The sequence below is a fragment of the Cricetulus griseus genome, chromosome 7, assembly GCF_003668045.3.
Source record: "Cricetulus griseus strain 17A/GY chromosome 7, alternate assembly CriGri-PICRH-1.0, whole genome shotgun sequence".
Classification (NCBI taxonomy): Eukaryota; Metazoa; Chordata; class Mammalia; order Rodentia; family Cricetidae; genus Cricetulus; species Cricetulus griseus.
Window position 1 is genome coordinate 5,687,064 of NC_048600.1, and position 17,588 is coordinate 5,704,651.

General features: G+C 42.2%; 1 protein-coding gene across 1 annotated transcript in view; it reads right to left on the reverse strand.

The window, feature by feature from the left end:
• Nucleotides 1–17,588, reverse strand: part of Crim1 (cysteine rich transmembrane BMP regulator 1) — a gene marked incomplete at its 5' end in the record, with an annotated part of 180,500 nt that overhangs the window by 39,578 nt on the left and 123,334 nt on the right. Inside the window, one exon of the mRNA XM_027426062.1 lies at nucleotides 3,695–3,823. Coding sequence (XP_027281863.1) covers nucleotides 3,695–3,823 — 129 coding nt within the window. The remainder of the gene's footprint in view (nucleotides 1–3,694; nucleotides 3,824–17,588) is intronic.

Here is a 17,588-nt window from a genome sequence, read left to right on the forward strand (position 1 = left end):
ACTGCTCTCCATGACTACAAGGGACTATTTCAGTAAACCAAGAAGAGGAAGACGTGTGAGGCACAAATTCGAGAGTGAAAGGCAGGTTGTGGATGGAAGTGTCCTCAAAGGACCAGAAGAGCCACAGGTAGGCCAGGACAAGGGAGCAGCAAGGGGGCTGGGCACTTTCCATGTTCGAAAGCTTGGGCTGAAATGGTACAAACAGCTGCTGTGTGGAGGAAACAGCTACCATTTGCCAGCTAATAAAAGTCGCTTGGCATCTACTCCCTCAGTCCTCAAAATACCCCACTACTTAGGGACTAGTGTCTGTCCTCTACAGATGAGGACACAGAGTGAAGGACACAAGTAGAGCCCCTTATCCCAATCCCTCCATTGTAGTCTGCCCTGACTCAAAATTGTCAGGATGGCCAACAGGAGTGGAGAGATGGAGGCAAAATTCATGCTTCAACTTGTGTGAGATACAAACTGGCAACTTCAGTCTTGAGCCTTACATTTAGGGGAGCAGAAAGTGGATTGCCAAGACCAACCCCAGGCCAGGCTGCTCAGGGTGATGAGAAGGATGTCTGACTGGAGCAGTCAGACCTCCAAGGGGGATCAGACAGCCCTAATCCAGAGGCATCCCTGATGCCGAAGGTTCTTTGCTTCTTCATTTAGCCAATCACTGCAGAGCAAAGTTGGACGTACTAAGTAAGCATGTTCTGAAAGAAGGCAGTGACTTCCCAACGCCCCTATGACCAAAAGCTTGAATCTTTGGGAAGGAGTTACTCTTGTAAACTCCAGTAGCAGACTTAGCATGGTGGTATTTCATTTGTTTGGCTACTGGAGTTTTTCCCTTATGTCATGTGTTGCATTGACCACAGTGGTCTGAACCCTTAACACATTACCTGGAACAGGGCAGGTGGTGAAAGGAAATGGGGAGAAGAGAAAAACTTGGTATTTCTCTAAGTAAGTAAAACTTTCAAACCCTGAATGTAGTATTTTTATGTAAAAAAAAAATCATAGGCACGAAATACAACATTCTCCTATATATATTTCTTCCTAAATGTGAATGAAATGGAAGTTTATGACAAGTAGTGTCCATAGTTATGCCTTTGAAAACTTCAAATACAAGAGGTACTCAATGTCAAGGCAGAGCACAGCGGGGCAGCTTCCTCAGTCTCCAGCTTGAAAGCCTGGCCACTGCCTTTCACTTGCCTCAGTGACAAATGAGGGAAACTGCTTCTACAGGTTCAAATCAGTGACAGGAACCTGACATGAATGTGGCTGGGTGGCCAAAATTTCATAAAAACAAAGCCCAGGTGAAGAGAGTGAGTGAGGCAACCGGTGAACATTAGTTCTGTATTTTTAGGCTTCATAGAGTTCAGGAAAAAAAAAATAGGTATGATCCCATATTGAGAAAGAATGTGTAGCTCGAGAGGCACCGGGAGGCCTGCAGAATAAACACTTCATGACACAACCACCAATTATCCTGGTGTTAAGAAGACAAGGTTGGCGATTTATGTAAACAAACGAAGCTGCCAAGGCAATTCCCCAGCAGACTTGGCTTCCCCAAGGAACGTCTAAGAGGCAGCACAGGGGCCGGTCCTTACAGCACACAGAGGCAGGTGCAGGAAGGCAGGACCACCCCTGGTGGAGAGGCTTACCTGAAACCCTAAGACTGCAACAACTCCAAGCATGCCGGGTTTATAAACCCTTGAAGCAGTAACCCCCTGTGCAGATGGCATGGCGGTAGTTTGGAGCTGGAGGACATGGCATGATTCAACTCCTAGACTGTGTTTTATCATCCATCAAAAATACTGGCACAAATGATGGCTTGCTACAGTTGAGAGGCACCTTAGACTGAGGGAGCTGATACCCCAGGAAGTGTACATTCTCGCCATCCATCGGGCCAAGCCTCTAAGCCCAGGATAATTATACCCTGAAGCCCACAGAGAAGTTGCTTATTATAGAATCATTGTCTGTGTTTGGGAGAGATCAGAGATGATAGGAAAAGATTTCAGAAAATAGAACCAATGTCACTCAAAAAGTCAGGGGGTTCCAAACTCCCTGAAAGTCAGTCTAGGAAGAACAACTGTTTCCCGCCAGCTTTGGCTTGTTCCGAAGAGTTCCTAACCTTGTGGTAGGAAACGAGCCTTGAATTCCGAGAGTACTGAAAGAGTGTGAGTCAAGACCTGTGGGGGTGCAGCTGACCTGTGCCACTGGAAGAGTGGAGATGGTGTTCAGTGTCATGACACAGGAAGTTTGTTGGTACCACTGGTTTTCTGTCCTCGTTTCTGTACAGTTTCATTTATTTTAATTCAGTGATTAAGAGGACATGTAAGTTGTACTTATTTACCATAAGCCGGGAGGCAGAAGATATAAGATCACACTATCAAAATTAAAAAACAACAACAAAAAAACCAGAAAAAAACAATTTCGTCTAATTAGAAAATGGCTTTAAACTATTTGCATAATTTCTTGTTATACTTGGTCCTATGTTATAGGATCTCCAAACTGCAACATGCTAACATAGAAAGGATAAACACCTAACAGCAGCTGACCTAAAAGTACTTAGGGGCACTGGCTGCTTATAAACTCAGTACCAGTCCCAGTGTTCAAGCCACAGAGCTAAGTCGAATAAATGCATGCAAGAAACAGCACTGAATTCAGACCAAATTCTAGAGTCTTGTTTTGTTTGTTTCTCAGCCACATTTTAGGTAAGGACAATAGCACCCTGTGTGTTAGAAGGTGGAAAAAGAGCAAGCTCTAGAAAGCATGCCACACAGGTGATGAAGAAGGGAACTTTGGGATGCTTATTCTGGTTGAGGAGTTAAGAGAATTCAAAATAGTTTTAAAATGTATGGGGTGTATTTTTGCCTATGGGAGAAATGTTATATATTCCGACTAGCTTCAGACGTCATGGCTCAGAGACATGGTTGGAATCTGCATGGAGGTAGAGCTGAGAGTCAATAAAATGAAGCTCTCTGGTGTGTGTGTGTGTGTGTGTGTGTGTGTGTGTCTATCTGTCTGTCTGTCTGTCTGTCTGTCTGTCTGTCTGTCTGTCTGTCTCTATATATAAGTGTATGTGTGGGCCAAAGGTTAATGTTAGGTATCTTACTCTATCACTTGTCACCTTATTTTGGAGAGAGGGTCTCTCAGGGAACCTACAACTCACCTCTGTCTAGCCTGGCTGTCCAGCAAGCTCCTCCTGTCTGTCTGTTATAACCCCAACTCCCCAGAGCTGGGGTCACAGGTGCATGCCACCACACCCAACTTTTACATGTCTGCTGGGAATCCAAATTCAGGCCCCCATGTTTTTGCAGCAAGTGCTCTCTCACTGAGCCATTTCCCCAGGTCCTGAGTGAAGTATTTTCTTAAAGGATTATGACTGCCATGTACAGAAAGGGAAAAATACAATGTTCTTGTCACTGGATAACCATGGGAAGGGTTAGCCACTCAGGGCTGTAAACACCTCAGCAAGGATGTATCAAACACAGTGAAACCTAGATGGGAACTATAAGAAAGCACAGGGCATTCCCTAAATGACTGCAAAACTGTTTCAGTTCATCATTCCCCTGCTCCCCCCCCCCCACACCGCCCTTTCACAGGCTGTCAAGGCAATGTCTGAACAAGAGTGAAAAAGATATTCAATCATATAATATGCTTTGACAAGATCCTATTAGGCCTCGGGGGAGGGGGGTATCTGTCTACTTACTGTTTTTGCACTGACAGGTTCGACAGCCATTGTGATCCAGTTTGAAGCCATAAATGCAGTCCTTCTCTTTCAGAGTGCAGTTTGATAGCTCCCCACACGCAGGCGGATCAATTGTGATGTAGGTTGGTTCTAATAATATACAAAGAGAAAAAGAATCAATGAAACATGTTATTACCTCTTACATAGTATTCAGTCTCTGAAATCCCACATTACAGTGAGTACAAAAGTCCCATCAATAGTTCTATCAAACCCTAAACTTGCACAATTCTGTACTGCCATTAACTCATGAAACATGTATTTCTAATCAGTTTTTGATAATGCCCATATTTCACTTTTTTTTTTTCTGGTGGGTGTGAAAAAGAGGGCTCCACAGATATGAGGCAAGTGCTCAACCACAGTGCTACCTTTTTGGAGTGGCTTCCCTGTCACTCCACTGCCCTGTATTTCAGCAGTCTGTGCCCTTTTTCTACCCTCAAACAACATTTTCTGGCAGGTCATTACTATAAAATTCAGAGAAGTGAGGTTAGAATAAACTCCACTTAAATGTACCTGTTCTCTTTCTTCCTGCTTGTTTTCTGAGCTTATGTATAATAAGTGTATGTTATATGTATGTGTGTAGTCTATAGTATGTGTGTGTGTGTATGGATGCATGTCTATATGTAGAAGCCAGAGGTCAATACTGCGTTATTCCATCACTATCGACCACAGTTGCAAAGTTTTGTTTTTGTTTTATACGTGTGTGTGTGTGTGTGTGTGTGTGTGTGTGTGTATGTGTGTGTAGGTGTACACATTTATGCACGTGTGTGGATAACAGAGATGAATGTTGGTTATCTTAGCCTCCTCAATCACCTGTCACTTCATTTTTTTTTGAGACAGGGCCTTTCATTGAGCTTGGAGCTCACTGATGTCACTAAGTTTGATGGCCAGTGAGCTCCAAGGATCAGCCTGCCCAGATCTCTGTCTTCCCAGAGTTGGAATGATAGACGTACACTTTCCATGGCCTTTTTCTTTTCTTTGATGGGTGCTGACAATTACATTCTGGTTCTTATATTTGTATGGCAAGCATGCTACCAACTAGAAAGCCATCTCTCTAGCCCCTGAGTTTTATTTTCTATAGTGACATAACTGCCAATTATCAATTATTCCCCATTCTGCAGTACCTCTCCTCATGTTAGCATTTTGTAAAATTAATAGATCAGATACGTTTTTTTCCAGATTTTTTATTTGAATTAGAAACAAGATTGTTTTACATGACAATCCCAGTTCCCTTCTCCCTCCCGCCCTCCCTAAACTAAAACCCTACCTATCACATATCCTTTCTGCTCTCCCTGGATGGTGAGGCCTTCCATAGGGTGTCATCAGAGTCTATTGAATCCTTTGGGATAGGGCCTAGGCCCATCCCCATGTGTCGGCTCAGGGAGTATTCCTCTATGTGGAATGGACTCCCAAAGTCCACACCTATGCTAGGGATAAGTACTAAACTACTATAGGAGGTCCTATAGATTTCTTCAATGAAATCCATGTTCCTGGGGTCTGGATCAGTCCCATGCTGGTATCCCAGCTATTAGTTTGGGGAGCAAGAGTTCCCCGATGTTCAGGTTAGTTGTTTCTGTGGGTTTCACCAGCCTGGTCTGGATCCCTTTGCTCTTCACTCGTCCTTCTCTGCAGATCAGATACGTTTTTGAGAATAACATCTGATTTTCTTTTGTGACACTATCACTTACAATAGATGATGTGATGGTCAAGAGTGGTTAAGAGCTTATGCCCTGGGCCCAGAAGCTTGTGAGAGTGGCAAGGTGAAATATAACCATTGAGGAGCAAGGACCAGCTTCTATTTTGGAGGAATCTATAATCGGGGTGAGGGGGATGCTTTCCCCTCCTCTGCCATTCTAAGGAGGAAGAACTGCACTGGGCATGAAGCATATTTTTGTTTTGTTTCTATATTGTATATGTATTGCTCGAAAGTACCTTGAAGTGTCACTGCCCTCAGCTGGGGTGGCTGTTACCATTATCCCCGTGTACTAACACATGAGAAAATTGAGGATTTTGATTTGTTTATGGTCGCTTTAGGATCAAGTGGTAGACCCAAGATTCCCATTTGGGTTTTAGACGCCCATTCTTGCCATTACTTCAGTACAGAGCTTAGTTAATGGCACCAGCTCTCTGGTACACTGGGAAGAGATGGTTTATGAAATACTAGGCAGCAGGAATAGCACTGCCAAAGGAAACAGACACTGATGCATTTACACAGCATCCTTTCAACCAAAAGATGGCTGAACTTCTTCAAAGCAAGCCATTTCTCATGATATCTTTGTGAAATGGCCAAGTACAGAATGTCTCTACCTATATTTTTAAAGATGGAAAATATGAGATGCAGAGCCTAAGTGGCTTATCTAGGTTTACATAGCAACCCAGTAGCAGGCTGGGAACAGAACAGAGCAGAGGTTCCTAGCCTGCCATTCAACACTCCATTCGTCCACACTATCTTCTCAGGTCTCATCCTCCCTTACTAAGGAAGACAGGCCAAAATACGTGTTGCCGCTGCTACAATCAAGTGTTCTACATTTTTATCTGCCTCCTAAAATGAGACAGTGATTCAACTCTTTGGATGTAGGAGACAACACTGACTTATTCATAAGATGTTCTACCAGCATTCTCCTGGTAAAAGAGTACAGGATTAGGGCATCATGCTTTCTCCACTCTTTTGTAATACATGGTTTATTAAAGTGTTATCCTCTTGAGATTTTTATACAAACTTCCCATTGGTATAAATTTTCTCTTTTCCTTCAAGGACTAAAGTAGTCTTTCTGGTAGGCAACTGTAAATACCAAAAAGTAAAATTTAGGCAAGTTTGAAGACGCAATGACTTTGATACAGTGTTACCTCTGCCCCACATTCTCTTAAAATGTATAATAAACATCTCTAGTTTCCAAACCTATTCATTTTTTAAAATCAGACTCTTGTTAGTCACCCCAAATAACAGTTTTGTTCTAGTGCTCGACCACAAGACTGATGACGTTTTATCAAAATTGTTCTATTTAGGTGTAAAATATAAAAGAAGATAGGTATGAGCTGTAAGTAAACCACATTAAAGATTACCCCAGTGAGGAAGGGGTGCTATATTCTAGAGAGTTAACAGACCAAGGACTGGGGGCAGACTCTGACCTCCGCACACACTGCTCCAGCGGACAGCTAGTGGGTAAAGAAACATCTTGTGCATATTTACACTAGATCTTTGTATTCTTTACTGACATCTGAGATGTGAACTTAAAGAGAAAATTTTACTTTCAGGGAATATATTATGGAAAAATATATCTGGGAAGATTAAAGTGACACTAAAGAATGTGTAATAATCACAGGAAGGGATAAGGTTTTACTAAGGGTGTGGTAAGAGAACATGTTCTCCAAGTTCACAAGGACAATCTTCCACCTCCAAAGGATACTTTTCCTCAATAGTGATGTATAGATTAGTTTCTGGTGTATATGTTATATATGATTAATGGATAGGATTAGGAGTCTGACCCGAGGCAAGGAAGTGAGAGAAAAATACAGACTAGGATGCCTGAGGATCAGAGCACAGTTGACCTGAGGAGCCCATGTTTTTTACTCGAACACCTTAAGCAGCTGGGTGTGTCCCAGACGTGCAGCTGACCACCTTTCTCCAGAGCAGGGAGTGTGTTCAATGTGTTCACCTGCAGCATTTGGCATAATGACCTTTTGTTCAGCGAGACAAACGAAACTTAATGCACAGAAAGGCTGCTGAGTATGTACTGATTCTAAAGCGTCCATTTAAAATATCTTAGGTAGAGTAAGCCCTTCTGGATGAATGCCTTTAAGACCTCAGACAACATGGCCATATGCAAGAGGTAAAACATTAATCTATGCCTCTAAAATTAGTATTTTCCATTCTTCTTTTTTCCCTGTATTAGTGGAAAATATTGACAAGTACATACATTGCAAAGTCAATACTTAATATGAAAAACACAGAGAAATTCAGTAAATCATTTATTTTTGAAAACTGTCAATTTACTCTGGAGTTACTCAGTTTCCGCTGAATCCAACAATATTTACTGTGAGAGCAACTTCCCATAGCTAACTTTCAGGAAGCATCTTAGTATCTGACATCTCATTTTATTACCTTTACCAAATCAGTAGATCACTTTAATTCAAATGCAAACAGGAACAAAGCTCAAAGGCTTTCTGGGTGGTAATGCATGTCTTGTGTCCTTGCTGCTGCTGTTCTGTGTCCCTGGAATAACTGCTGAATCTTAATAGACACACAGGTAGGCAACTAGCTGTCTCTTAATATTTATCTGAGGTCACAGAATATTGCCTTTCAGTACTCCCCGAACATTGGCTCAGTTCCTTGTGTCCGAGTCTATACAGTAATTCTATTTCTGTGAAATCATCACAACAAAAACATCCAAGCATAAACAGGCTACAAAATACCCTACCACCTTCAACCAGAGTCCATTTTCCACCCAGAGTATTAATATGCAATCTTAGAACTGGTCCTGTTACTATGTCAGGGCAATTTCTTTCTTTTCTTTTGTCTTGTGAGTAAGGAAGTATGGTCAAGAAAGCTGAAATCCAATTCTGTATTCTGAGTAATGAACTCTGAAGTGAGACATTTTGGACACCATGTTGAACTGAGGCATTTTAAGGTAACACTGAGTTTACAGTTCTAAAAGAATCATGACCAAAAGCTGGTGAGATTTTTTCCTCTTTTCTTTTTCCTTTTTGTTTGTTTCCTGAAACAGGGATTTCCTGTATAGCCCCGGCTGTACTGGAACTCACTCTGTAGCCCAGGCTGGCGTCAAATTCACAGAGATCACCTGCCTCTGTCTCCCTAGTGAGTGGTGGGATTAAAGGTGTGCACCACCACCACCACCACCACCACCACCACCACCCCGCCTTTTTTCCTTCCTTTCTTTCTTTAAAAAACAGGTTTTAATCCAAGTACATTCTTAGTATAAAAGAAGTGATTGTGAAGAGTCTGAAACTGTGAGTACAGAGGACATATTATGTGAAACATGCATTTTTGCTTATCTCAAAAGTCACAATATCCTGGAGCCTGTGTATTAGAAGGTGGTTATTGAAGCCCTTTGTATATGAAATTATCTAATGGATCTTGGCCTGGTACAAAGTAATTCTCATTTACACTCTACATTCTGTGTTCCTGTATGATAGGAGGGTATGACGTTGGAATTATGTGTCAGATAGTCCATGCCTTCTAGAAGGTTAATGGCAGTCCTCTTCTTCCCTTGGCAAGTTTGGTGGACAGATCTGGGCTGAACAGAGGTCCAAGTAACACTTTTGGAGCTTTCCCCGTGTATGATGTCTGCAGACATCGGCTAGGTGGAGTTATATCAGTAGACCTCTTGCAAAGGAGATAAATAGGTGTCTCCTGTGTCCTCTGTGAGAACAGGAAAAAGCTTGCACAAGGCAGGTTTCAGCAAGGGTAATCCAATGAATCGATGCTAATGGGACCATTCTAAAAGTCCATCTCATCTCCTATTGAATTAACTGAGGGATTCAAGAACTACCTTAACATCTTCCAAAGGAAGAAGCCTGGAAGGAGCAGGAGGTCACTGCCTTTGTCTACAACTATTTCTAAAGGGAACCCTGGCACAGCTTCTTTGTGGAGAAGAATTCTAGAAATGGTTTCTGAGCCTAGAAGCAATAAAGAACAAAAATGGGTGTTTGTGATGTCTACATCCAGTTTCTGTTTTCCTATGCTGCATCTGGATGGGAACCATTGCTCTCCTCAACCTGATGCTTTCCTCAATGACTTTTTAAAGACTTCCTGAGCACCCTAAGCTGTCTGGAAGAAATAGTTTTACAACAAGTGTTGGGACTGTGGCAGGGACGCAGACATTCAGCCACCGATTTTTGTTTCAGGTCTGAGAGGCCAGAAGTCTGGAAGGAAGCTTTTTATATTTATGCAACAGTATAAACGAATGTATATGGTCCATTTTGCTTTTTTATAATTACTTAAAACAGGGATTTTTTTCATATCCTAAGAAGGCTCAGCAAACTATTAGTAAAAACATTTTCAGGAAAATATTAATATTTTGGGGGAATTATCCCCAGATGCGGTGTTTCTGAAAAACACCGACCATACTTTTAGTATCTCCTAGGTAGTTAGTTTATCTACCAGGTTTAGAAATTAAGACATTGTAATTATGATGAATTTGATAAAATATAAAGTTTAAGCGTGGTTCAAACTCTAAGGCCACAGCAATAGACCATAAAATACATGATTTGATGTGTTAAGTTACTCTAATCTCAGCCAGGTGTGGTGGCACACACCTTTAGTCCCAGTACTCCGGAGACAGAGGCAGGTGGATGGGTTTAAGGGCAGTCTGATCACCAGAGTAAGTTCCAGGACAGCCAGGGAGACACAGAGAAACCCTGTCTTGAAAATCTCTCTAAAATTTTTTTCCTCCTTGTTATTCTCTCTCATGGGGAACTCTCCCAATCAGAAGCAAGGGAAGGACAAAGGAACAGCTCAAATTTACCCTTGAGAGATGCTAATTTAAACTTCTGCAACAGTCATGCATGCCATATAGTTTCATGACTTTAGACGAAGAGTAAGACAGAATAAGTATGCATCCTGACCCTCATCCATGTTGAGATGTTTGCTAATTCTGTTAATCCATTTTAAAAACAACTGATAAAAATCACTGGTGCTTATCTTCCAGGTGTGCTAGCATAAACGAGAATGCTAATGGGTGGCTTTGTCTTCTCTGGTTTACTCTACTGAGCCTCTAGTTTTGAATGGACCGGCACAAGGTTCTTCTCATTACCTTGATGCCTGGCAGCCGGTTATGTCTTACAAATAGTATGAATTATCTCCATTGAGATTATGAGTGAAGCACTCTTTCTGATTAGCTACCCTGGGAAGGCTCATTAGCAGCTCAGGCATGGGTGTATGAAGATGTTGGAACTACAACTGCAGATGGCATACAGAGCGCGCCCCCTAGGTTGACTGCAGCACCGACTCTGTCGGGGATAATTAACTGGTTCTAAATTAACCGGTTCTAGATTTGGAGGGTCTACTGAAGAGCTGCCTTGTGGAGCTAAGCTCCAAGTGAGCAGCAAGGCTGGATCCCCCCCACCCCCACCCCTGTTGCTGACAGCAGCTGTTCAGCCAAAGCCCTTGACTCCTGGGCCTCTCTATCTGCACCCATCCATACACATACTTAGAAAAGATTTTCTGGAAAAACCTCACTAGAGGCAAATTCCTAGGAAATGTACTTTTTAAGGGCAGAGGCAGTCTTACATTCTCTTGGTAGTGCAATAAATTTCAAGTAGGAGCAATAAGATAAATGAAGTTAATTTCTGTCTCTTATTTCTCATAGTACTTCTCCTTTTGGGCTTAAATTATGCTCTGCATGTTTTACATAGCTATCCTCAGTAAATTCCCAAGCCTGCTTATTTGATTATGAGAGACAGAAATGAATAATTAGGCTCTCTTTTCAGACTTAATTTAGGCACTCTCTTCCTTAAGCTGTGTTTTTCTTTTGGCTGGGGCTGGTTAAGCCACGTGAATAGCCAACGAGTGGGAAAATTCCAAAGCTTCTCTCACTTTATATGGCAGTTCAATGGCTAAATCTATCAGGCCTCCTCCAGCGACCCCCCCCCCCCCGTTAATGGTAGCCCATCTGAGGCCATAAAACTGGAGATGAAGGTGGCCAAGACAGAACTGTAGGAGACGGCTTATCTGTCTTGCTCCATCTTCATGAGCCACCGTGTTACCATAGTTGCTTACAGATGTGACCACTCTCTTGTCACAATGCCACTCTAATACCTCACCAAGTTGTCAACATAAGTGCAGGCTGGGAAGAGACACAGAGTGAAGTTAAAATTTTCCCAAATGAAGACAGAGAGGAAACTCTATTAATGTAGAGAACAACACGAAAGAAAAAAAAAAAAAAAAAAAGGGCCAGGGCACAGAAATTCCCTAATCTGGAAGTGGGAGTTTCCATGGAATATTTATGTGTCCCTAAGAAAGTCTCATTAAGTCATGGAAAAAAAATTGACATTTGGAGGTTTCAAATTCTTTCAGCCACTCCACATCAAGTCATCCCTTTCCCCTCTGTATATATTTCTCATAACAACACCTACATCCTTGTAGTTTCTGTGGCACTTATCTGCAGGCACTTTCTCTGTTTTATTTTAAAATGAACAGTGTGAAAATGTTCCCAAGATCTGTATTATTTTGTGGTCAGATAGAGAAACAACTATCTATTTATTTTAGACCCATATTAACTTTGTATGTTTTTTCAAAAGAATCTTGGCCATTGGAGATATTTTTCTTCCTTTACCAATCTCATATTTAATAGGGAAAGACAGTAGTATGATTATAAGATTATTATTAAGTGACCACAAAAGAGAATTAAAAAGAAATTCTTATACAGAGTGGGGAAACCATTTCCATTAACTTAGTTGAAATAACTCAAAAAAAAAGTATCCCTGGGTTCCAAGAATAATCTAGAACTTTTACATTAGTCTGATAGCCTTTCCGTTGTTCATTTTCAAAGAGAATGTATCCCTTTTAACTGAAATATGCTACAGTGCATACAACACGTGCATGCACACTGCAACAGAGATACTAGATATAGGCAGGTGGGTTAGTTGGTCAGAATTCTGCTAACCTCAACCCATCCTTTGGGAAACGGCTGAGGGCTAGGGAGGAAGAAGAGGGTCTCACTTTAGGAATGATGTCTCACTCACTGGTTGCAACCTCAGTACTCAGCACATTGTCTGCATTACATATTTAATTACTGGTCGAACAGGGAGGAGGGACAACACCTACACACCTTAAGTCGGGGCTTACTCCCTGACAAAGAAGTGTGCACGTTTGATACTGTCCCTGGTTAACCTAGTCTCTGATGCTTTCCTTTTAGGTGTATCGGACAGTAAGTCTCAGGATGTTCATCTCTTGAACATGTTCGGTACTTAATAAGTGAGAGCCTCGGAAGCAGGGAGAAGATCTGTGGGTTGCTGTGAATTCAGCAGACTTGTAATGCTGAAAACTCATGGAAACTGAAACTGCTCATGTCATGAGACACACAGGAAGGGGGCTTGGGTTCCTGCAAAGTTCATCTCCACCTTCAGCTCATGCCCACATCTTAACACAAAGTTGGGACCCCCAAATTTTAAATGTTCTAAGAATTCACTTCTGGGGCTACTTCGTTTCTTAATGTTGCCCAATCGTAAAATGGTATGAGAATATTCCTGACAGGAACTCAGCGCAGTGGAGGAAGTGTGGGCACCTTTAACGACGGCTCAGCACACTTATGGTCTGATTAAGAATAGACAACCAGGACTCGGAGGAAAAGAAGAGTTCATACCAATGTCAGATGTTCTGAAGTCTAAACAGGGGTATGAGGAGAGTTAGGGGAAGCACACAGCCGAGAGCTATTCATGGGTAGAAGAACAGAAGAAGGAAGCAACCGCCAAACAAGCAGGAGCAACAAACAGTTTTCCCGATGGTTTGGTCAGCAATGTCAGAATTCTAGGCAGAGGCTCAGGAAAAGAACCAGAGATCAAAAGCCAAGCCAGAGGTCAGAACAACAGTTGCTGGGCCTCAACAGTGAGAATGCAGCTAGGGACAAGAGCAGCTTTTGGTTCTTATTAGCATGACTGTCAGGTGTTTCCACATTCGCCATCTTAGTCCCTTCTCTTCTGTGGTTTGAGTCCAAAGTCATGGATTTGGAGGGAGGAACCCATAGCCATTACTAGCTCTCATTATGTGACATGAACCTCCTTGGGCTTCTGTAAGATGGAAGCAGTCATTATCCCTGTGTCACGACGTTTCTGCTAGGCTACAAAGTAAGACAGCACACAGGAGTCAAGCTACGTATTAAGTCAACAGCACTTGTTGCTGTAACATTATAATGATTGTAGTAGTGGCAATGCTGCTTGACCTGGTCACAGATAGATTAATTAATGAGACAGACCTCAGAATGCAGCTGCTAAGTGGAATGACAGCTGGTTTCACAATCTCAACCCTGTCCGTTGTAACTTAGGCATCACTTTCTATCTCTACCGACAACGAGAAAAGCATCTGGGATGTGACTGGCTCTGTGATGTCCTTTCACATGGTCTGGTAAGCTTTGGACCATGTTAGTGACTGGCCACTGGCGCCTTTCACCTTTGCTGAGTGGCAGACTGAGGTTATTGTTTCACAGTCTGACCACATCTATGGTGTCTCCAAGAGAACAGAAATCTCTTAGTCGGCAGCTTATCTGGTATGAGCTGAAACAATGTGATACGCCTGGCTGGCCTTGTTCTTCCTCTCATGATGGGGCCTTAACAGATCTGTAGGGACAAGGCCAGACACATCACAGTATCATCCAAGCAATTCTGGTATCTTTGCAAATATTTTTGCAACTCTCAAGTGAAAAAAAAGATGTGGGAAACCCAGCTTTACAGAACTGTCGTTTGATCTCATCTCAATGGGCCAGCAATCTCAAACTTATGTCAATGTGAGAACATACTCAACTGGTAGCTTCATGCCTAAGTATCGGAGCATTTAGCCCAAAGATTAATGGTTTCACTCCAGGTTCCATGGCTGTAGAACCCTCATGCCAATTAAGGTGATCTGGCATAAAACTCCATGGAATCTTTTAAAAACTTGGTTCTTGCCCAGGCAGTGGTGGTGCACGCCTTTAATTCCATCACTCAGGAGGCAGAGGCAGGCGGATCTCTGTGAGTTCGAGACCAGCCTGCTCTACAGAGTGAGTTCCAGAACAGGCTCAAAAAGCTACACAGAGAAACCCTGTCTCGAAAAACAAAACAAAACAAACAAAAAGCTCTGGTTCTCAGAAATGAGGGCAACTTCATGATTTTGGGATTTGAGCTCGCAGATACCACTGAACATTCAAAGCCCAAGGTCATCTTAAACTGACTTTAGCCTCACCAACAAATGAGTCTCTAAACTGCTTAAAAAGTGAGCTGCTACGAAAACCAACAGGCATCCAACAAGAATGAAAGTTTTCCACAGCATGCCATGCTGCAAGGCTCAGGTCAGGAACACAGACACACAAACACAATTGAGTCAACACAGTTTCCAATAATATCAGCGATGAATACATGTTTTTAAGAACCCAGGTACAGAGGGCTGGAAAAATGGCTCAGTGGTTAACAGCATGTGTTACTCTTGCAGAGGACCTGAATTAAACTCCCAGCACCCATATTTTGGCTCACATCCATCTATAGCCTCAGTTCTAGGGGCTCTAACAGGCATGTGCAGAATGTACATGCATACATGTAGGCAAAACGTAAAGGAAGTAAATCTTTTGGAAGATTCCAGGTACATCTTAAATAGAAAGAAGAAACCACAGTCACAGTGAGGTCAGCTCTCAGAACACACTTTGTATGGTCTGGTGCTAGATGAGGAGGTGGATTATGAACAACTCTTAAATGTGCTCCATCAGAGCCAGGCAGTGGTGCACATCTTTAATCCCAGCACTCGGGAGGCAGAGGCAGGTGGATCTCTGTGAGTTTAAGGCCAGTTCCACGACAGCCTCCAAAGCCACAGAGAAACCTGTATGCAAAAACCAAAAACCAAAATAAAAAGCGCTCCATCAGACAACTGAAAAACAGACCCCAACCAAGTACTACGAGACTATCAAGAGTCCACAAAGATTAAAGATTTTCTTAGATTATTAATATTGGTACACAAAACAGATCAGGAGTCCTTTTGGCAAATCTTATTTCTGATGGGTAGTTACCATACATTCTGTAGCCTCCAAGGGTTCGGACACCCAATGAGGGCTCTATTTCAAATCAACCTGATGAATTTAGGCAATCTCTCAGATGCAAGAGTAAAATCAGAGAGCAAATCACAACTTGGCCAACATTTGAATAATCAACTCAAACTAAAACAAGTAACAACAAAACCTCACTAAATTGGATCAACCTGAAAGTTCAACCCCTAGACTTGGAGTGCATGCTGGAAACGTCTGAGAGGTTGACATGTAGATTGATGCTATTCCCACCAACTTGGCTGCCACTGAAGTACATCTCTAGGTAGAAAAATGCCTCCTTTAGGAAACACTCCTTTCCCTTCGGCCTGCCCCTATCATTGTACAACAGCACCACAACAGACATTTGATAGCCTGGCTGAAATTCTATTTAGTACTCAGACAAAGCATGGACCATACTCTACCAAAGCCTTTGAGACTATTTCCCGGAACTGAATCCTGTTTCTCACCAGAGCCCTTCATGATGATGTGAAATCATTTTATTCTTGTAAGGCACACTGAAGAATGTTCCTGGAAATAGCTTAAAATAGGATAGTCATAAACAGAAACAGGAGCTTAAATTATTAAAACTAAGCTGTATGGATCACTGTCTGTATCAAAGTTTCTTTCTATAGACAACTTATCTTGGTCTAACTTATCTGAAATCTTGTTGAAGGAAACACCTACACCCATTTTAGTCCATGCCTCTGAGCCTCATAGTAGGAGAACTGGTATGCTTTTAAATAAGTAAGTCAGGAGTTGTGCTTACAAAAAAGTACTACTGATAAAAAGTACTCACACCCAATGGCTAGATACTTGTGCCAACATACTGCTCATGCTAAAAGTTCTACTTGAAACTTGTCTTCAGTGACTTTCTGAGCAAATTACTGTGTCACAGAAGATAAAGCACCTTTATTTTACTGTCACTTTTCACTCTTTCTGAACAGTTTGTCCAGGCTCGATCATGTTTTTCTCCCTAGATTCTGACACAAACGACTTCTGCCCTTTCGGAAAGTCTAGTAAATCTTCAGAGTCAGGCGGATACAAAGCGGAGGGTATCCCACAGGATGTGCAAGCATGCAAGCCAGTCTCAGAAAAGAAGAATCAAAACAACCTGGGCGATTATTTTCCTGGGACAGGCCTACAAGTTGCTGGCATAATTATTTTGAAAGCAGGGACACTTGATGCTGCTATGCTTCAAAGTAAGTTCATTAGACAACCACTCCTTGGGGCATCGATGGCAATAAGTAAACACGACCCCAGGAAAAGTGCCATTGGATGTTTTCAATAGAGACATGCCAAGGACAGTCCTTTTTTGACATGGCAGAGGGAGGTGAGGATTTTAAAAGTAAGAGGTCATATGACACCATTGCCAGTAAAGCACAATGTTGTCAATGTCGGAAACTAGTTTCTACTAGTTAAAATGTCAAGTCCTCTTTTGCTGACAAAAAGCTCCAAGGGAACAGTTGTCTCTCCCTGACGAGCTGCACTGTAAGGGCGATGGAATCTTTCTGTCAGAGCCTTTTCTGAAGGGCATGCCTCCTAATAACCTTCATTAACTTCTGTTTGGTTGCCCAAGAGTTGTCTCTTATCCAAAAAAAGTTTAACACAGTCTCAAAAAGAGATTGTGTTTATTTAAGCTTGTTGGAAAAACATTCCTATCATTTCAAGAATGACTAAATATTTTTCATTCACATAGTTTGCATTCCAGACTATGTTTTCCTGCCTCTGTTGATTACATGAAAATTAGCAGGCCAGGTCTGATCTATTGGATGCAATTATTATCTTCCTGAGAAAACCGAGAGCTCCTTAGCAATAATACCCTTTAAGGTATGGGAGGTGGACAGCAGGGGCAGAGCCCATCCCCACATGCTGCTTCAGCCAGGAAACATTCAACAGCTTCAACCACTGGATCTGGGAACTGAGAGGCAGAGCCTGAACATCAACTCCCAGCAATTCTGAATGTTTCTGGCACTGGACACTTACAGTTTAGGGACCACTGTCATTTGTATTTGCAACATTCTGATCACCCTGGTAGTGTTATTCAAATCAGGTGCAAAGTAAAAGGCCCAAGCATGCAAAAAAGGAGTGACAGCAGCCGCCTTGCTGGTGGGCAAGGACAGGTAAGCATTTCTTCC